Here is a 20,907-nt window from a genome sequence, read left to right as displayed (position 1 = left end):
TCTTTTCTCTCTCTTTTCTCTCGCTCCTTCTCCATACCCTCCCCCCCTCTCCCCTCCTCCCTGTGCACGTGTGCCTGTGCGTGTGTGTGTTTGGTATGTGTGTGTCCGTGCATGCATGCGTGTTTGTTTGTGGGTGTATTTGCGAGCATGTGTGGGACTGTGTGTGTGTGTGTGAGTGTGTGTGTGTGTGTGTGTGTGTGTGTGTGTGTGTTTGTGTGTGTGTTTGTGTGTGTATGTTTGCGTTTGTGCGTGTGTGGGAGTGTGTGTGTTTGAATGTGTGTGTGCATGTGTGTGTGAGTGTTTTGGTGTGTGTGGGTATGTTTGTGTCCCTGTGTGTGTGTGTGTGTGTGTGTGTGTGTGTGTGTGTGTGTGTGTGTGTGTGTGTGTGTGTGTGTGTGTGTGTGTGTGTGTGTGTGTGTGTGTGTGTGTGTAGTACCATCTGTCTAAGGAGACAGTGGAAGCGCTCAGACAGCCTACATTTGATGCTTGGCAGTGGGAACCCAATGAGGTGAGATAGACCACCTGACCATAATCGATACCTTTATACCATCGACATCAACAATTAATCAATGGTTCACTTTCAGTTGATCAGAGATTGGTACTACAGGCAGAAAATATGGTACAAATCAAAAGTAACGGACTATGTTAGTAAGACAAAGTTCCACATTGAACAAGCATGTTACAATGTTTAATGTAAAAAAGGAAATGCACAATCTTATTGTCTCGGCTATGGCACTACCTGGGGTAGGCCCTGTTTTATTTCACTACTACACTTGCAGACCGAGGGGTGCCCCTGCAAAGCCCCTGCTTCTAGATCATAGTGCAGTACTTCAGCTGCTAGACGAGAAGACAACATACAAATGGAAAAAACTGAGCTTTTAGATATTTTCTGATAAAATGTTTGTTCCAAAATGGCTAATAAGAACTGTGTTTGTTCGAAAATTACGTTTCTTTTTAAATCTTTCTAAAGAACACATGCTGAATCCTAAAAAGGGTAGATAGTATGTAATTGTAAAATCAGTCAGTGTCTATAATAAGTCTAGGACCCTCAACCATTTGCATGTATTTAGAGTGGATCGCTCTCTGTTTCCCCCCCCCCCAGATGCTGAGCTGTCTAGAGCACATGTACCACGACTTAGGGCTGGTGAAGGACTTCACCATCAACCCCATCACACTCAAGCGATGGCTAGTACGTTCTCTCCCCCCCCCCCCCCCCCCCCCCCCCCCCTCTCTCTCTCTCTCTGTCTCTCGGCCACCTTACGTGTGTTAAGTTGTCTTTGTTTTTTGAAGCACTTTCATGATATTGTGGGAGAGATGTTCTGGCTCTTGTATCCCTGTCAGGCTTGGCTTTAAATCAGCGTTGACATCTCCTCTCTGTTTCTCTCTTTAGTTATGTATCCATGACAACTACAGGAATAACCCCTTCCACAACTTCCGCCATTGTTTCTGTGTGACGCAGATGATGTACAGCATGATCTGCCAGTGCAGCCTCCAGGTAAGGGTACTCTTCTGTAGATACTCTGCTAGTGGGACTCTGCTTCATACACTGTATTTGTGACATCGGACGGTATTTATGTCAAGGGCAAGTATGTGTGTCTGTATGAGGGGAGGCTGCCAATGAACAGAGGCTTCCCTGTTGCCAATGACAACCCCTCCCAGGCGGTTCTGTTATCTCAGAGTCGGGCCGTTCATTAAGAGGCTTCCCTTAGTCATGTGCTAATGTAGACACTTCTTATTCATTATTATACTCTTTCACTCTCTCTCTCCCTCTCTCACTGTCCCTCACACTCTCACTCTTTCTCTGTTTCTCTCTATCTCTCTCACACACCCTCTCGCTCCCTCTCCCTCCCTCTCTATAACTGTGTCTCCCCACCCTTTTGCTTCCTTCCTCATTCTCTCACAAATTCACCAATTCAGGCTATCACGGAAACACACACCTTATCGATGTGTGTGGCCATTGAACTGCTAGCAAAAGAAAATAATGTGTGTTTGTGTGTGTGTGTGTGTGTGTATGTGTGTGTGTGTGTGTGTGTATGTGGGCTTGTGTTTGTATTCTTGTGTGCGTGTGTGTGTGTGTTTCTCAGGAGAAGTTCACTCAAGTGGACATCTTGATTCTAATGACCGCAGCTGTGTGTCACGACCTGGATCATCCTGGATACAACAACACGTAAGAACACACTCCTAAACACACACGCACACACAGGTCCAGGTACAGAGTCATTTATGGATTTACTTCGGCTAGTTGGACAAATCGCTATAATTACTATTTATTTGCTACAATCCTTCTACTCTCTCTCTGTATATCGCTCCCTTCATCCTTCTTCCCTCCATCCCCCCTCCCTCTATCTCTCTCTCTCCCTCCATCCCTCCCCCCTCCCTCTATCTCTCTCCCTCCATCTCTATGTCTCTCTGCCAGGTACCAGGTCAATGCTCGGACAGACCTAGCGGTGCGCTACAACGACATCTCTCCCCTGGAGAACCATCACTGTGCCATAGCCTTCCAGATCTTCTCCCAGCCCGACTGCAACATCTTTGCCAGCTTCGACCCTGAGGCCTTCAAACAGATCCGCCAGGTCAGGACCGCATATTCTCTGCCCCTCTATAGCCGCGCTGTCTGCACTCCAGGGTCGGAAGCAAATCTATGTGTATGCCAATTATGGCCACAACTGGACTCCTTACCCTCCCTGGAAGGAGGGGGAAGCTCTTTCTATCTTGCTTCTCAAAGTTTCTTCTCCATCGTGACGATGGATGAGGGGTCTTGTTTAATGCGGCCTGTGAAGACAGGAAATGTAATAAAGGGCTATCCAATAAAGTAGACAACTTATATTTGGATTTACTAAAATGTTATATCGTTTGGGAAGTTGCTTTGGTTAAAAGCATGTGCTAACACTGCTGTACTGTAGGGCGTCATGAGAACTGAGCTAGTCTGTGTCCTGCTTTGACTCATTTTCTGGAGGGTCACTAGTTTGTGTGTGTGGTTATGTGACAGAGCACCATCACGCTGATCCTGGCCACGGACATGGCGCGACACGGCGAGATCCTGGACTCCTTCAAGCAGAAGGTGGACGTCTTTGACTACAGCGATGAGGAGCATGTGACCTGTGTAAGCGTCTGCCTAACTCTTTCACCTGCCGCGAAAAAAACGCCATTTTCACCACCATGACTGATGTGTGCGTCACCGATGCGGACCATTCTCCTCCCAGTCTACACATGTAACCACACAACACAATCTGCTCAGGGCTGTAGCCCACTAACTCACATACTGGGGCTGTGTTCTTGCAAAAGACATTCATCCAGAGTGTATGATAGCTTCTCATGTTCAGAATGAGCTCAGTCTCGCTGGTACTGCTGGTCTCGATCGCCTCTGTGCACGCTGTACGCATCTACCAAGATAAGCCATTCATATATTCCATAACCCTCAAGACCAGCAGAAATGGCAGTCCCCCCTTCTCTCCTCCCCCTGGTTCATACCCCCTCCTCTCCTCCCCCTGGTTCCTCCCCTCCTCTCCTCCTCCTGGTTCCTACCCCTCTACTGCCCCCTCCTCTCCTCCTCCTGGTTCCTCTCCCCTTCTCTCCTCCTCCTGGTTCCTACCCCCTCTACTGCCCCCTCCTCTTCTCCCCCTGGTTCCTTTCCCCTCCTCTCCTCCTCCTGGTTCCTACCCCCTCCTCTCCTCCTCCTGGTTCCTACCCCCTCCACTGCCCCCGCCTCTCCTCCCCCTGGTTCCTCTCCCCTCCTCCTGGTTCCTCTCCCTTCCTCTCCTCCTCCTGGTTCCTACCCCCTCTACTGCCCCCTCCTCTCCTCCCCCTAGTTCCTCTCCCCTCCTCTGCTCCTCCTGGTTCCTCTCCCCTCCTCTCCTCCTCCTGGTTCCTACCCCCTCCTCTCCTCTCCTGTTGACCTCTGACCTCCCCCCCAGCTGAAGATGGTCCTGATCAAGTGCTGTGACATCTCCAACGAGGTGCGGCCCATGGAGGTGGCTGAGCCCTGGGTGGACTGCCTGCTGGAGGAGTACTTCATGCAGGTAGGAGTACTTCATGTAGTGGTAGTACTTCATGCAGGTAGGAGTACTTCACACAGTGGTAGTACTTCATGCAGGTAGGAGAACTTCATGTAGTGGTAGTACTTCATGCAGGTAGGAGAACTTCAAGTAGGGGTAGTACTTCATGCAGGTAGGAGTATTTCACGTAGTGGTAGTACTTTATGCAGGTAGGAATACTTCATGTAATGGTAGTACTTCATGCAGTTAGGAATACTTTATGTAGTGGTAGTATTTCATGCAGGTAGGAGTACTTCATGTAGTGGTAGCACTTCATGCAGGTAAGAGTACTTCATGTAGTGGTAGTACTTAATGAAGGTAGGAGTACTTCATGTAGTGGTAGTTGTTCATGTAGGTAGGAGTACTTCTTGCAGTGGTAGTACTTCATGCAGGTAGGAGTACTTCATGTAGTGGTAGTACTTCATGCAGGTAGGAGCAATTCTTGTAGTGGTAGAACTTCATGCAGGTATTAATACTTAATGTAGTGGTATTACTTCATAAAGGTAGGAGTACCTCTTGTAGTGGTATTTATTCATGCAGGTACAGTAAATACTGCTTTATGCAGGTAAGGTTACTTCATGGAGTGGTAGTATGTCATGCGGATAGAAGTACTTGATTCAGTAGTTCAGCATCAAGTTAGGAGTACCACATATGATGGTAATACTTTATGCTGTGGTAATCTATATTGGAGATATGAGTACTTTATGCAGTGGTAATATCTATTGGAGATGTGAGTAGGCAGGGGCTTTGTGCAGGCAGGGGTACTTCATGCATGTGGTCGTACTTCGAGAACCTCAGAGTAATTACACTTAGACATTAATGTGAGAGATTAATGTGAGTGCACTGAAACATGGAGATACTTGTTTTTTGTGTGACATGGAGAAAGTACAAAGTGTAGTAGAACCAAGGTCTTAGGCATCTTAGTGCAATATCTCAATAATATCAGTTTATAGAATCAATAGCCATCATGACATGACTCATCATTACACAAGAAACATAAAGCTTAATCAATAAACAGGTTTATCAGCCACATGGCCATCAAGAAGATAACCTGTTAATCTGGACTAGAACAACAACAAACACTCATAAAAACTGTGTGTGTTCAGACCGCAACTCATCTTAGGTGCTGTAAAGTCAGCCGAGTGCAGAGAGAATGCCTTTCTGTTAACAGCAACATCCAACTTATCTAACACATGTGGCCACATATCAACCAATCGAAGAGCTTGGCCCAAAGTGCTTCAACCCCCCCCCCCCCCCCCCGGATTATAGACTATTCAAACCGGATACCAGGCCGTGATTGATTGTCAGATTGATCGGGGAAGGGCTGTGTATTGATTTTTGAGATTCAATGGGTATCATCAATAGCGTTATGTATGCAATGGATAGCTGCATTGTTGTTACCATGCCTTAGAGGGTGCTCTACGGCACCTGTTAAGTATGACTAGTAGTATTGTTCCGGTCCTAGTAAATCACTTAAAATGGTTATATGTGTCGTGACCTGCGTTCTTGTGTAACTCCATCAATAATAAATTAACCTTATATTATATAAACAACATAATAAATAGTATTATGGGTTGTTTCTCTCTCTCTCTCTGCAGAGCGACCGGGAGAAGACAGAGGGTCTGCCTGTGGCTCCGTTCATGGACAGAGAGAAGGTCACCAAGCCCACTGCTCAGATCGGCTTCATCAAGTTCGTCCTGATCCCCATGTTTGAGACCGTCATGAAGGTCCGTATGATGAGAGAACGCTTAGAAATAGTCATGTAATATGAATTATATGGGTTATTTAGGTTGATGTTGACGATTATCTCCCTTTATTGTATTCATTCCTTTGCTGTGACCCTGGTGTCGTAAAAGGTCCTCACTGAACAGATTCTAATCAATGGTGCTTGGCAGATATTGTCGGAAGAATAGCTATCCTTCACATCGGGGTACATTTGGATGAATTACCAAAAATAATTAAAAAAAAAATGATATATATATATATCATCTGCTTAACAGCGAATATGACTTCAATTGAAAACATGAATGCACCACAGTCCAAACGGTCAGTGATAAAGACCGCTCTGGGCCTGTTACAGCTGTTTCCTCAGATTGAGGACGTAATGGTCCAGCCCCTGAGAGAGTCCAGAGACCGCTATGAGGAACTCAAGCAGATCGACGATGCCATGAACGAGGTGTGTGTGTGTTGAATAGTGCAACAGCCACCCCTCTCAGGTCTTAAAGTCAATATCAATTCAATCCATTATTATATGTCCACGTTTCTTTATCACGGTATATTCAACCATTTTAGATTATAAATTCACCTCCCAGTTAATCACTGTAAAGCAAGTAATTTATAACCCAGCTCTGATACGGATCATTAGAAACACCCCACAGCTCATGGTCTATCTTTGTTTCCATGTTCTTGTTTATTTTTTTGCAGGTGAAGAAGAAGAAAAGTGAAAACTTGACAATAGGGAAGAAGAAGTAGGAGGTTTGAAGTAGGTCCACACCAATTTATATCCATAACTAATTTTAATGTACTTTCACACTGAGATAAAAGGTCCTCTATCGCCATAGACGACGGACATCATTCAGTAAACTGTAGCTTCAATGTAATATGGTCTTTACATCCGATCCGTTTAGGGGTCAGGAACATCAGCCACAAATTATTCCAAATTAGTATTTGCCGTCATATTTACAACTCATTCATAAATTCATATTTAAGTGCACACTTGCATTTATTTTATTTTGCTGCTACCCAGTGGCCTTTAAAGAAACTGCAGATCACATTAGAATATCAAATGTAATCATTGAAATATCTCTCTTACAGTGTATGTTTGTTTTCAGCACCAGTGAAAGTAGAGCAGGAGAGCAGAGTGCCAGAGCAGAGTTCTCAGTTTGGTTCCGGGCCCCCCGAGCCGAAACCTTCCCCACCACCCCGCCCCAGGCCCGGAGACAGGACCAATAGGATGTGTGCGGAGCGATGTTCTAGTAGAGCGCGTTGCGCCAGGTACGAGCAGTCCATCACAGATCAACCTGAAGGATTGGATTTGACGTAGTGGTTTCCAGGCCTAATATTTAAAACCAACCACTGGGTGGAGGCGTGCACGCTTGCTCAGGGACCGACGGACAAATCTAAAGCATTATTTTCAGGGAGTGTCTACATTTGTACAGCACCGACTACTGCAGTGAACATTATTTAGATATTTCTCTATCAGCCTTGTTTTTATTTTAAATGTGTTGTTTTTTACAGATTGTACAGATTTCTAGTCACCTTTGTTCTTTCCTACAAACAAATAAAGGTTGAATTATTACAACTGTCCTATGAGCTTGCTTTGCTGCGTGCAGAACATCATTGGGTAAATGGCATACATGTGGCTGCACAAAGTAGACGGTAAAAAAATGAGGAGAAGAGTATTCTGGTCCATAAATGTTTATAAAAAAAAAAAAAAAAAATCCTCAATACCATCTCTTAATTCTGTCCCAACACAAACACTACACAGTAGCTTTCTTTTGGCCATGCCAAAAAGTCCATGGTCATTCCCAGATCTCCAATGCTCCTACAGCTCGCTGCGTGTCCTCCAGACGCTCACTTCACTTTGTTCTCCTTGCTCCTCTTCTTGCCGGGGGTCTTGTTGCCGTCCCCGGTCATCCTCTTCTTGCCCCAGTGGCTCTTCTGCTGCTCCAGACGCAGGCGTTTCTTCTCCATGTAGGACTCCATGTTGTCGAAGTTCACCTTATACAGGTGCTCGAAGCGGCTCTCTGCCACAGCCAGCGCTGCGGGGGAGGGAGGGGGACCAACTCTTAGAGCTACAGATACTGCTTTAGAGCGCTGCTCCAAACGTCTGTCACATAGAACACACGTTACAGACGTTTGGAGCAGCTGAACGGCATGTTGGGTTACCTGAATGTAGAGGGGTTACCCGAATGTAGAGGGGTATCTGAATGTAGAGGGGTTATCTGAATGTAGAGGGGCTATCTGAATGTAGAGGGCTGTCTGAATGTAGAGGGCTATCTGAATGTAGAGAGCTATCTGAATGTAGAGGGCTATCTGAATGTAGAGGGCTATCTGAATGTAGAGGGGCTATCTGAATGTAGAGGGCTGTCTGAATGTAGAGGGCTATCTGAATGTAGAGAGCTATCTGAATGTAGAGGGCTATCTGAATGTAGAGGGCTATCTGAATGTAGAGGGGTTATCTGAATGTAGAGGGGTTATCTGAATGTAGAGGGGTTATCTGAATGTAGAGGGGTATCTGAATGTAGAGGGGTTACCTGAATGTAGGGGGTTTATCTGAATGTAGAGGGGTTATCTGAATGTAGAGGGGTATCTGAATGTAGAGGGGTTATCTGAATGTAGAGATGTATCTGAATGTAGAGGGCTATCTGAATGTAGAGGGCTATCTGAATGTAGAGGGCTATCTGAATGTAGAGGGCTATCTGAATGTAGAGGGGTATCTGAATGTAGAGGGTTATCTGAATGTAGAGGGTTATCTGAATGTAGAGAGGGGAGTGTTTGTTTGTGTCTCACGTTGGAGGTCCTTCCAGTAGGGTTTGAGGGCTTCAGTCACCCGGCTCACTTCGGCGTTGTCTGCATCACGCTAGAACATGGAACATGAACTCTGTGAGCGAGCATATATCGGCCCAATCACCCTTTGAGCCGAACAAGTACAAATAAAGGAGTTGTGTCTTGTGATGACCCATTGCATAACCAAAGTGACGGTGACAGCAGGAATGCAAGCTCTGATGCCATCAGTCCTTGGTAGGGATGCACCGATATGAACATTTTGGCCGATACCGATATTAATTTTTTGCCGTTATGGCCGATAACTAGGGATGGGCACGAGTAGTAAATTCCAAACTCGAGTGATCGAAGGAATTCCTCGAGGATCAATCGAATACTCGTTTAATCAAATCTATTTTTAGAATCCAAGGCATCTGCAGCACGAATAGGCCTAATGATGGACAGCAATATTACCAACCAAACATGTAATGCTTATTCTCCATCAAAACAGTCAGTTATCAGAGTATTCATTATGTATTTTTGCAAACGTTCAAAACACATTTTCCTTACAAAAATAAATATGCGTCTCACAATTTAAAATCACATCGAACCAAGGCCTGTAACGGTTTAAAAAAAACAAAAACAAAACAAGTAGCTTAACCATTGCAAATAATTTAAAGCTGCAAATAAAACGGCAGCAAATAGACTATGGAAATACTCAGCGTTGTGATCTTCTCTACACGGCCGGGATTACAGCTGCGTTTTGCGTTGGTGAAAATAGCCGACACACTTGGTTGCTGCGGGTCTGCTTTCCCGAACTCACCGTTGTGTTTCAGGAGCACATGTTGCCGCATAGTACTTGTAGTACTCTGGTAGCTCGATTTCGCTTGGCATATTTTACATTTCACCTTATGATCTCCCATTTCTTTAAAGTATTTCAATTCTTCGCTGCGCTTTGATTTAACCGCCATCTCTTAACTTTTTGAATTCGCGCCACACAGAAATTTGATACATTTCATTTGCTTTGTGCCCACGGCATGCTTTGTTTGTGTGTGTATATGCAAACTCGAGTTTGCCTGTCCACCAACCGAGTTCATTTGTAACGAGGAGTACTTGAGTAATCGATTCCTCACGCCCATCCCTACTGATAACCGATATCGATATATATATATATTTTTTTAAGTCTCTGAGATGATAAAATTGTGTACAGACTGAAAATCATGCAATCTGAATTTTTGAAACGTCTTCCTTTATTCTCAGAATGTATTTAACTTCCAAATAACAAGGTTACAGGGCTGCCATAAAACATAAGTAACCAACCTTTACCAACCAACCTATTCTCTAGGGCAGGGATGGGCAACTTTCATGATAAAGAGAGCCAAAATTCTTCATCATCGCCATCAGAGGGCCATGTGACTGTGCACTTCAACTAGACGTAAACAGAGAAGCTACACATTTTTTAATTTGGTGGATATGATTTCCTATATTCTGGTGCATTTTGGGATGGCCACTACCTACAAAATCTTCCAGATTCATAACCCATGTATGGTATGTTGATTGAACCAACATACATTCATTTCATGTTTTCCATGCTCAAAAAGCCACATGATTGGTTAGTATTTTGATCAGTGCAAAGGGCTGACATCATCATTCAATCACAAAACTGAAAAACAGTGGCCCAACATTAAGTGCAACAACTCAATGAACTCGAACCCAACAAGCATGATATTCACTTCAGGGCAGTTGTAGTGGCGACTTAACTGGAAATCTTTCATGCATGATATCGTTTCTAAGCAAACTAGACATGGTTTTGCCTTTGAATTCTATGAACAGATACTGTTTTTCTTCTTTCTTAACCAAGTTTTCTGCGGGCCTGACTGCGTAAAGGATGCAGGCCGTATGCAGCCCGCGGGCCGCCAGTTGCCCATCCCTGCGCTAGGGTCTATAGCATATAACCGCGCTGTCTGATTACAGTTTAGTTCAATTTTCACAATTTACCAGCTCTCGTTTTGAAGAATAATCACCGCGCCATTCGTTTCAATGGGAATCGCGACGGTCTATACTTTCAACATGAAGTGTACATATTTATAATTTGAAATTCGTCTCAGCCTTTATACCACAGATACTATAGGGTCTATAGCATAAAACCGCATTTTCTGATTACAGTTGAATGTACCGGTAACAGTAAGCTGACAACATCGCTTATTAACACCGCAACCACACGGAGATAAACATGGCAACTGGTCAAACAAATTTTCTTTTTGCGTTCATTTTGTGCCCGCAGCCGCCTTGTTGATAAACAAATAATCCCCCTATACACATGGCCGTATCCCCCTCCCCCTCCCGACACACAAACAACAACTAGAGAATATTGGCCCAATTTTATATACCGATATTAACGCAGATATATCGTGCATCCCTAGTCCTTTGTCTTCTCAATGACACCAAATCGCCGTCAATCTTTTAGATCAAAGACCTTAGTCCAGCATAAGGTGTTATGGTATTGAAACTAATTAACTGGTTTTCCCCCAAAGAATCGGTTTCAAAGCTCCTACCTGCCAACCAGCCTGTGTGTGCGTGTACACCTGGAACGGTGTGTCGGCAGAGTCCAGCAGCACCCACAGTCGGCCTCTGGGGTCAAAGTTGATATCCAAGGGGCAGTGGGGCAGGGTGAGCTGGTGGCTGGGGGTCAGTCTGTCCTCAGTACCCTTCTCCAGGCTCAGCATCTGGACCGTAGCAGCTCTGGAGACACAGCAAGACAACCAGCACATTCCCCGTTACTAGAGTACAGTCTTGAATCTACTCTACTTTCTTTTGTGATTGTGTAACTTAAATCAAACCATTTCATTCAGTCATCAATTGGAAACTTGAATTATGTGCATCACAAAGCACAGAGTACCGCCCCAACTAGAGAGAATGGGTGCAGTAACTATATCCTGACAGCAGAGGGCACCATAAGGGAATCAGAAAGCAGGAGCCCCGTGTACCAAGTACTTGATAAATTACATTTTATCTGATCACTTGCTCTGTCATTCTGTCTCTTTATCACCAGACTTTAAACTGATTATGCTTCTATGACTATAGTTTGTTAATCTCATAATTAAAAGTTTAAAACATGAGATTAACAAACTATAGCCATATAAATATAATCAGCATGAATCCAATTCGTAGTAGAGAAGTCAACAGTATTGTTTAAAGAAAACAGCAAACTTATCAGTTGAATAAGAGTGTGCTCTGATACAGATAGAATACAAAATGGCATCAGTGCATGTTATTATGACCGCAGCATACGTTTGTGGACTACAAGAGAATGCTTTTACATCTACATCAATGGTGTGGTTAAAGTGCAATTAACCTACACAAAGTGCTGATAGAAAGCATCCAAAAATACTTTTGACCTGTGTCTTCCTCCGCCCGGTGACAAGAGAATATATAGCCCATGTCCCGGGCTCAAATTAACGCTGGTCTAAATGTCGGGACATGACTGACACTACGACAGCGTTTCAACAGAAACCAATAACGAGGGATGTTGATAGAAAGGAGGTTACTAAATAAAGAGTCAGTTGGCCATGTATTATAAATAAATCAAAGCCATACAGACTTTGTGTGTCATGGAAATGGTGTACAGATGGTGAGTGATGTGTACCAGGTTTACTCAATATAACCCTTTAACACAACCATGGATTTTAAAACTGCAATAACATACAAGATTATAGAAAAACATGAAATAAAAATAAAAGTCACTCAAAACATTTAAAAGCATACAAATCAAGCAGCAGTAGGAGGACAGAGCAGGGACAAACTTGACAAATTGGTTAAATGGGGGGGGGGGGGGCATAAATCCACTGACCTTTCACACTGTACCACCACGTGAAGGCCGTCCGGAGAGCTTGTGATCCGACTCACGGCCGACCTCTGGTCAAACACAGCAGGAAGCCATTTAGAAGGTGTCCGTTATCGCCACGGTTACAGGAAAGCAAGAAAAAAATTAGAATAATTTTTGCAAATATTTCTATTGAAAGCAAGGCTACCTTGTAGGAGTAGGAGCCTGCTCCTACAAAATAATAAAAGTCACGCATTTGCTTTCACAAAAATGGTCATATATAGATAGATCACGGTTTTCGATGTTTGTGGTGCTGCGCCGTGTAACATTTTAAATTGGGCTGTAGTGACGTAGACACCTCATTTCTGAAACAGTCAAATTGGTTAAAACTCTTTTTTTTTGGAACAACGCTTCAAAAAGTGAAACAGCAATATCACGCAAGTGCTGTGTGTAGGGAGTCAGTGTCTTTCAGATCCACTCTCGGTCCGAGTGACTGGGTCACAGCAGCGCATCGATGTAAAGCGGGGCACACACCAGATGAGCCACAGAGTGCTGTATCGGGCCTATTCTAGGTCTTGTTCTGTGTTTAATATAGGGAGCGGTATGCGCTGCGTTATGCGGATCCGCCCGCTTCCTTAAGTTTCATTTCCTGTCTTGATATCAGGTTGAAGCTTCACTCAACCGTTTCGGAACATTTATATCGGTGCATCGAGACGGATTCTTGGTCATATTAAATCGATTCAGGGGCCCACGTATCGATGTAGGTGCATCCAGTGTTTCCCACAGACCAGGTAGAAATGTGTGGCGGGGGGGGGGGGGGTCCTAATTAAAATCGCCGGCAGAACAGCATCGGGGTCTAACACTAATATATGTAAACTTTAAGCGCATTTCACATTAATCGCAATTATTACACGGGTCTTCTCAATGCCATGGAACGTTCCGTTCACTTGCATGGGCCCCTTCACAACTTCTGGCAGTGAATTATATTTGATAATTCACCGTTGCTAAGTATTAGGGCCCGACCGATATTGATTTTTGAGTGCCGATGCCGATTATTTTCAGAGAAAAATTACGGTTACGATTTAATTGGCCGATTAAAAAAAAAAAAAATGTTTTTGATACCTTAAATATACTTTCAACACTTTTGACGAATATGTGAATTGAATGCAGAACCTTTGAGTGTTTTAGAATACATTTACAGTCAAAAATTAGTGTAATTTAAAATGTAAAATAAATAACTAACTCCCAATGTGCTGTGCTCGTGAGCAGTGACTAACACGTGCGTGCTGAGCAGTATGGTCTCACCGTTAGAGTCTAAAGTATAACAAATTAACATGGCCTGGGACCTAAAGAAAAACAGGCACAACATGCTCAAACAACGCGTCTTGTGTACATTGGTGAGGTGAGCGTGCAGCTGCCTGAGCGAGCGTGCTTTCATGTTGTACGGTAAAATTAAATCTCCTCTTTTTTACTCCAGCTAAAGTTGTTAGTTAGCTAGGCGAGTAGGAGCGCAATCTGGATGCTAAGTGCAATAACATTTCTAAAAAAAAAATAATAATAGTTGGAATCGGCGTCTTTTCGGCAGATGTCGATTATTTTCAAAGAGGCTATAATCGGCCGATTAAATCGGCAGGCTGATGAATCGGTCGGGCCCTACTAAGTATAATCATGAATATGATTGACCACTTTCAAGGAAAGCAGGATTTTTTGCCTCTGATGACGTCTTTGGTATCACCCCGCAAGTACTGGTAACTTATCAACCCCAGTGTCTTTGGTTGCTAAGCGACGTCAACGTCTTTGGCGGACTATTTCTCTGCTGATCAACACTATGAATGCTGGTAACAAAAACATATATAACATCACCGGTCATTATCGGAAATAAGACCCTTCAAGGCGAAGCAAGACACCTCCGCTGCGCGTTGGTGCCTGTTCGCCCTGTCGGGGCTTATTTTCCCGATAATGACCGGCGTTCTATACATTATTCCTTACATATCCCTCTCCTTCGGTTTTGCCTTTGTAGGCGCGTTGAGAGGAGGAGCGGGCGAAACCGCGGTCAGTGCTTGTGCATGCATGATACGCGGGTTTATCCAATAAGTGGTAGTGTATACGCGCTTGTCTCTGTGTGCGTGTGTGAACGAGAATGACAGGGAATAAGAGTGCTATGCGGAGAAGAATGAACGGATAGATGTTTATATTTAAAAATGGCCAAAAAATAACAGAATCATTTGGTGGCGCTCAGTGTTGATTCTGTGGTCCTGCGCCACACATTGGTCTATGTAAGGGAAAGACAGCGCATCTGCGTTAATCCAACCGGATACAGATCCGTATTGGTGAATCGTCTCACACACACACACACACACACACACACACACACACACACACACACACACACACACACACACACACACACACACACACACACACACACACACACACACACACACACTCTTCTGAAGCCCCGAAACCTTGGGGGGGGGGGAAACACATGGTGTCTGGCATCATCTGGCAGCTGGTGTTTCCACACTGGGCTGCTCAGGAATCTCTCATACGACAGATACCCCCACCTCAGAGACCCCAAGGCCCCTATGGACACTACAGTACGGACACTAGGCTATATTAAGCAGGCTCCTACAGTACTAATGTTATGTAACCAGTCACGCCTATCTATACATGATGTCAGGCGCCTTGGTTAAAAAATATATATATTCATGCGTGTTGTGCACATAAGAAATTGCTTTGTGTGACTGTGAACAGTAGGAGTTAAACAAGTGATTTTGCTGTAGTATTTTCAGTTCGCAGACATTTCTCTAAGACGACCATGTGATGGGGAAGGTGTGGGTAGTAGTGTTGGTTACCTTCTCCTCCTCCTCACCATCTTTGGTGCCGTCAGGGAGTTCCCTCAGCTTCCTCATGTCCCATCTCTGGAGCTCCCGCCCTGATTCATACTGCCACAGAATCACATTCCCATCCTGAGAGCGGGCGAGACAAAGAGAGGGATGAATAAATTGCAAGACCGAAATAATCATTCCAGGGCTCAAGACCAACTCTTTTCACTAGGAGCACTGTGGCCCCTAACTGAAGATTTGAGGGTCATAAACAGAAATTTTGGGGGCACACACCATAAATCTACATGGCAATGTGATTCTAATTTTTTTCACTGCATTAGCAATAAATATTTTGATAATGGATGCAGAAATTACAAAGTGCGGTTTCAAATTCATTATACAAATTATTTCTACGTGTGCTAGCGCATGCGTTCGACGAGTACGGAAGCGACAGTTTCACGGGGGTGCGCCCGCTTGTCATGCCGCAGGACGCTGCGCCTCCTCTCTGCCCGCTCTGCCAGCTGCTCTGAGAATGCATTAGCAGGCCCCTCCCTTTATGGCACAGGAAGTCCTGACCGGGTTCGGGTACCCGCTGGCACCCGACGGGTGACCCGCACAATTTGGATGAAACGGGTGAAAACTAATGTGTCGGACACAGGTGCGGGGGCGCCTGAACAGCGCAAGTCGGACCGGGTTTTACGATTGCGAGCGAGACCTCTCCGGTGCTGGATATGTTATTCAGGAGCGGAGTAGTCAAATAAAACTGACACCAGTGGATTTGCACAGCAACCTTAAGCACCAGGCCAAACACCACATAGTGTATTTCCCCGGCGTTACATCTAATGTGTCAAATTTTGCTTCGGGTGCGGGTCGGGCGTCGATATCAATCTATAGCGGGTCGGGTGAGGAATCTAATTTGCGCTACCATTGGAACACGGGTCAAATGCGGTTTTAACTATTGCGGGTACGGGCGGATGCGGGTTTGCAAAATAAGACACGTGCATGACTCTGGCACTGGAACACTAGCCGCAGGTCAGAAGAACGCGTCAATAGTTTGCGTATTGTTCAAACACATGTAGCAGGTTGGGAAATCTTTCTCCTTCTCAGAGACGTTTTCGTACGCTCGATATTTAATCCCTAGGACCCTCCCCCTCCATAAATTAGCCACTTAACAGTGGCAATTCCCTATCCTTCTCACACTCAATGGCCTGCTACAGATTCCAGATTTGTTGACGCGCCTCTTCCCCGTTTAACTTGTACAAATAGAAAAATAAAAAAGGTCAAATTTACTGGTCGCACATGTGCGACCAGATGCAAAATTCAGCCGCAAACTCAAATTTTGGACGCAAAATGCAACCATTTGGTCGCAGTCTTGACCCCTGGGTTTAGCCAAGTCAGAGACCCGGTGGGTTCGGGTATGTTCTGAGAGATGAGACTCACTCCTGATCCAGAGAGGAGCCACTCCCGGTGAGCCGCAGGGATCAACAGAGAACTGACGAACCTGGAGAGATCACAGAACACATCTTAGAAAGGGTTCCATTGTACCTGACACATAAAACACAGCTACTTGGCTGCTATAAGCCTAAATAGCCATGTTAAAATATATCCGATACAAAGAAATAAACATAGATTCAGTTAAAGGGAGGGCTGAACAACCAGATGTGAAGACACATGAGACATCCTGATTATTGATACTACTAGTAGAGAACTGACAGGGTGACGGCGGTGGATGGTGCACTCACTCTCGGTGGGCTAGGCAGAAGGCCTGGATGTTGTGAGGAGACTTGAGGTGGCTGACCCGGATCTTCTCGTCACGGTCAGCGCTGATGACGTAGCGGTCGTCGGGTGAGAGTGTCTGGAGAGCAAGCAGAAGATATTACAGAGACCATCTCAAGTAGTACCACACTGTTTTATTGATGTACTCCATAAATAAATGTATCCAGACCAACTAGTCCAAGATAATTATTTCCTTTATGATATTGTACCAATTTAGACACTTTGAAGATGTAGAACTGGAGTTCACTATACGCTGACCAGGAGGTGTCAAGAGTTGTAGATGTATAGTAAATGTAAATAATACATTTGCCTCGACACTTCTTGAAAGCAAAGTTTGATTTAATAGAAAGCGTTAATAATAATAATAATACTATAATTACTAGAAAATGTATTTCCTGCAGAAAATGCGGTGAGTGCTGAAGTACAAAGTGAGGTTGAAAATATGTTGTAATAAAGCCACATAGATTGAGACATAAAGAAACGTTAAATGGCTTAAATCAAGTGAAGGGATTTGAACAGAGTTCAAAGTCTTAACAGACTTAACAATGTAAACATGCACACTATTTAAAACATAAATAATGGTTGGAATCAAATAAAGTGACAGCTGAATGAAAAGCACAAAGCATTGCTAAAAATGCAGAAATGTATTGCCCTGCGCTGCTGAAAATTTTGAAAGTTAAAATGCTGAAGTAGAAGTATTACTAGCAGTAGCTGAAGTAGAAGTAGTAGCTGAAGTTATAGTGGGACTGGCTGCACAAACGATATGCCTTATGAAAGGTATGAAAGGTTCATTTTTCCAGCCTAACGTTATTAAAAGGGGAGTCTAACGTTATTAAATCCAATTGGGCAGGAAAATCGCCCGTGGTGAAAATTTGAGGAAGGAGAAAGGTCCTAAAGTTTGTAGAGAATAATAAAGAAAGAATAAAACTTAAGATGAACAATAGTTGAGCACTGCATGCAGCACTCACCTAATACTAAATTGGATTTATAAAGCACTCAAAGCGCTTCACAGAGGACAATTCCAACAAACAAATAAATAAATAAACAAAAGAAATGCAAAGTTGATTGGGGGGGGGGGGGACACAAATAGCGTTTTACCAAACAACTTCAGTGAAATAATGGATGTACAGGATTCTTATAGAGAAACTTTCACACCCTGGGCATTAACAAAAAAGGAGACAAAGCTCAGCAATCATCGTTGAGAGTTAAGGAATTGACATGGCTGAAGTCAATCATGGTGGGAGAGACCAAGTTAATTAACAATACACTTTGGTGGGAGGGGGGAGGGTAATGTCTGCAAGGATGAGAGACTGCCAAATTAATCTACACATCAGAGAAGTCAGGAGAGTGGCATGGTCTCAGTATCAGACTTTGTGGCTACAGTGGCAAGGGAGACCTCTCTAGGTTTTAGTCTGCCTTGTGTATGAAGAGTGCTACATAAATAAAGTTGCCTTGCCTAGGTGCAAGGAGAATGCATACAAAGTAAACAAGCTTTATATAATTTGTACATCATTTTATAGCATCATTACGGTACATTTTTCCACAACAGTAATAAGCCACTGAACACGAGCTGCAGGCCTTTTTCGTTATGCCATCAATGCTGTGTTCATTCCATATCCGCCTACTGGGTATATTACCACATAAACTATTGCTCACATCACCTGCATAAACTGAATGGCTTTTAGCAATAGCCACAAGCCATCCCCCTAAAACAGCAGAATCCTAATTTCAGATAACATCTACACATTTATCCCCCACCACAATCTATTCATTGCACACACCAAACTATTGTCCCCTGACTTTAAACAGGGCCCACAGAAGGTCGTCCCTGTGTCCTGAGGGCTCTAAATGATGGTATATAACCAGTGTTTCCCCTATATGCACCTAGCAGCAGCGGTACGCCGCTGCTGAAATATGACCGCCGCTGCTGAAATTCTTTTTTTTAACAAGAGAGGAGAGCTTCATATTAACGCAGGAACTTCCGCAGATTCAGAGTTTGCGGTTCAATAGATCAGTGAAACATCGTTGCGACACAATTGAGTAGTAACCCAGAGAACCAGCTACAACATTGTTTTCATCCAAACGAGCCGTATTTAGCGAACGGTGAATTGCATTGGCTTCTACGAGCAGTCGGCTTTCAGCCGCGAGTTTAGGGACCGTCTGCAAAGTGCAAAACTGAAAACAACCACTATGGTAAAATTTCAATAGCGTCGCCATTATTGACCCTAGAGCCCCAAAACATTTTCCATAGAGGCATGGCCTCTTCATCGTCGTACTACAACCTTTTGTTTTGAAAAATATATCTCATTTCTTAAGATTTTTATTTTGGAACAATTTCAATAGCGTTGCCATTATTGACTCTAGATCCCTAAAAAGTTTTCCATATGCATGGGCTCTTTATGGTCTTACTGCAACCTTATGTTTTGAAAAATATATCTCTACTTATTTTTAAGAAATTTCTTTTTAGCAAAAATGACAATATACATTTTTTTGAGCAACATTTTCAGTAGCGTCACCATTATTGAATCTAGAGCCCCAAAACTTGTTCAATAGAGGCATGGCCTATTTATGCTCCTACTACAACCTTTGTGTTGGGGAGAGGGGAGGGAGTGGGAAGATGCATTGGTTTGAGGCACAGACCTTTTTGATTGTTGTAGTATTTGGGTTATGGGATTTTAATGTATAGGGTGGTTGTTGATATAAAATATTTTATGTTAAATAAATGTAAATAATGGTTTTAAAGATTATACTTGTAATATGTTCAATCTCTCCTTATTTCCCCTGCTCATTACTGCGCACAAATGTACTGTATGTATGTTGCCAGCAGACACATAGAAACCTCCCGGCAGGGTGCGCTTTGCGAGCACACAAAAAAAATTGCGCGCAAAAAACATAACATTTCACCTCCGATGCTGCAACTCCATCCTAGGGGAAACTATGATAACTGGTCCGTTACATAGAGGACAGGTCTTACGAGAGCGAGCAGCATGGAGAGGTGACCCAGCTTCAGCTCCCCGGTCCTGTGGGGCTCCTCCACAGAGAAGGAGTAGACGTCCCCTGACTTGTCCGCCACCAGCAGCTGGTCCTCGGCCTGGCTGAACACCAGGGAGGTGCAGCGCCGCACCACCCACCTGAGACCAGGGAATCACCAGAACACACAGGGAGGACGTGAGGGTTCAGACAACACACTGATGAGGCAAGACAGTTCATGTTGTTTATACCCAAGAGGCAGTTGTGATCAAGTCCGTGGTAAAGCAATACGAACATTGCACTATTTCACCTTGTGCTGATGCACTGCCATGGAGAGTCACATCGGAATAGAACAAGGCGTTTGGAGTCGTCCGTCAGCGCCGCCAGTCTTCCAGTGGGCGACACGGCGACGGCCAGGATCACGTCATGTCCGGTCTCATCAGCACCACCATCATCACTTATAATGCCAAAGTCGTTGAGATAAACAACAGTAAAACATCCATGAACATAAAATCGTGTACCCATATATTAGTCGGTCTACCGGCATGAACTGATCAAGAAATTAACTTGACATCGTGACAAAGGTTAAAAAACATCTCCACTAACGTTACCTTTTATTGTCACTCTCCGTGTCCTTTGGTTTCTTTTCGGCGGCACTGCAGTCAAACACGAACGGTTCTCTGTAATTAAGGCAGATGTGAGTGTGTATCAGCAAGTCCACTGACTGTAAGCAGCCATACAGCTATTTGAAGCACCAGTGTTCAACACGCACGTAAAGGCAGAACAAATATAGCTTATTCTGCGTGATATCTGAGCAAAGCAATCACAGGTCTCACTAACCTGTCCTGTTTGGTGTGAATAGAAATTAGTTTGCTGTCACATGTGGATACAATCCACTCCCCACAAGCGGCGATAGTAGCCATTGCCAGGAAGCTATGCCGCGACCACAGTCACGTGGAGAGTGGCTCCTCTATTGTGGCGCTCATAAAACGCG

General features: G+C 44.2%; 2 protein-coding genes across 7 annotated transcripts in view; one reads left to right on the top strand and one right to left on the bottom strand.

Annotated features, from left to right (window-relative positions):
- The window catches only part of pde9aa (phosphodiesterase 9aa), a 27,273-nt gene extending 19,941 nt beyond the window's left edge, over window positions 1–7,332 (top strand). For 4 of the 6 annotated variants that reach the window (XM_030343396.1, XM_030343393.1, XM_030343397.1 and 1 more), the window contains 11 exons: window positions 434–508; window positions 1,103–1,189; window positions 1,391–1,495; window positions 2,085–2,167; window positions 2,417–2,573; window positions 2,990–3,103; window positions 3,915–4,019; window positions 5,633–5,761; window positions 6,115–6,210; window positions 6,459–6,516; window positions 6,866–7,332. In XM_030343396.1, coding sequence (XP_030199256.1) covers window positions 434–508; window positions 1,103–1,189; window positions 1,391–1,495; window positions 2,085–2,167; window positions 2,417–2,573; window positions 2,990–3,103; window positions 3,915–4,019; window positions 5,633–5,761; window positions 6,115–6,210; window positions 6,459–6,506 — 999 coding nt within the window. In that variant the 3' untranslated portion in view covers window positions 6,507–6,516; window positions 6,866–7,332. Of the gene's footprint in view, window positions 1–433; window positions 509–1,102; window positions 1,190–1,390; window positions 1,496–2,084; window positions 2,168–2,416; window positions 2,574–2,989; window positions 3,104–3,914; window positions 4,020–5,632; window positions 5,762–6,114; window positions 6,211–6,458; window positions 6,517–6,848 lie in introns of all 6 variants that reach the window. The other 2 variants (XM_030343394.1, XM_030343395.1) reach the window with 2 other exon arrangements.
- wdr4 (WD repeat domain 4) lies at window positions 7,225–20,889 on the bottom strand. Its single transcript, XM_030343399.1, has 11 exons — window positions 20,754–20,889; window positions 20,525–20,593; window positions 20,224–20,370; window positions 19,918–20,074; window positions 16,910–17,022; window positions 16,608–16,668; window positions 15,198–15,311; window positions 12,370–12,434; window positions 11,075–11,261; window positions 8,547–8,616; window positions 7,225–7,795 (listed from the first exon to the last, which is right to left on the bottom strand). Exons 1-11 carry the CDS (start codon window positions 20,834–20,836, stop codon window positions 7,608–7,610), a joined length of 1,254 nt encoding a protein of 417 aa, XP_030199259.1. The 5' UTR covers window positions 20,837–20,889; the 3' UTR covers window positions 7,225–7,607.
- Window positions 20,890–20,907: the final 18 nt, after the last annotated feature.

This window comes from Gadus morhua, chromosome 20 (genome assembly GCF_902167405.1).
Source record: "Gadus morhua chromosome 20, gadMor3.0, whole genome shotgun sequence".
In the NCBI taxonomy this organism is placed as follows: domain Eukaryota; kingdom Metazoa; phylum Chordata; class Actinopteri; order Gadiformes; family Gadidae; genus Gadus; species Gadus morhua.
The sequence above is the reverse complement of the archived record's forward strand: the minus strand, read 5'-3'. Positions and strand labels throughout refer to the sequence as shown.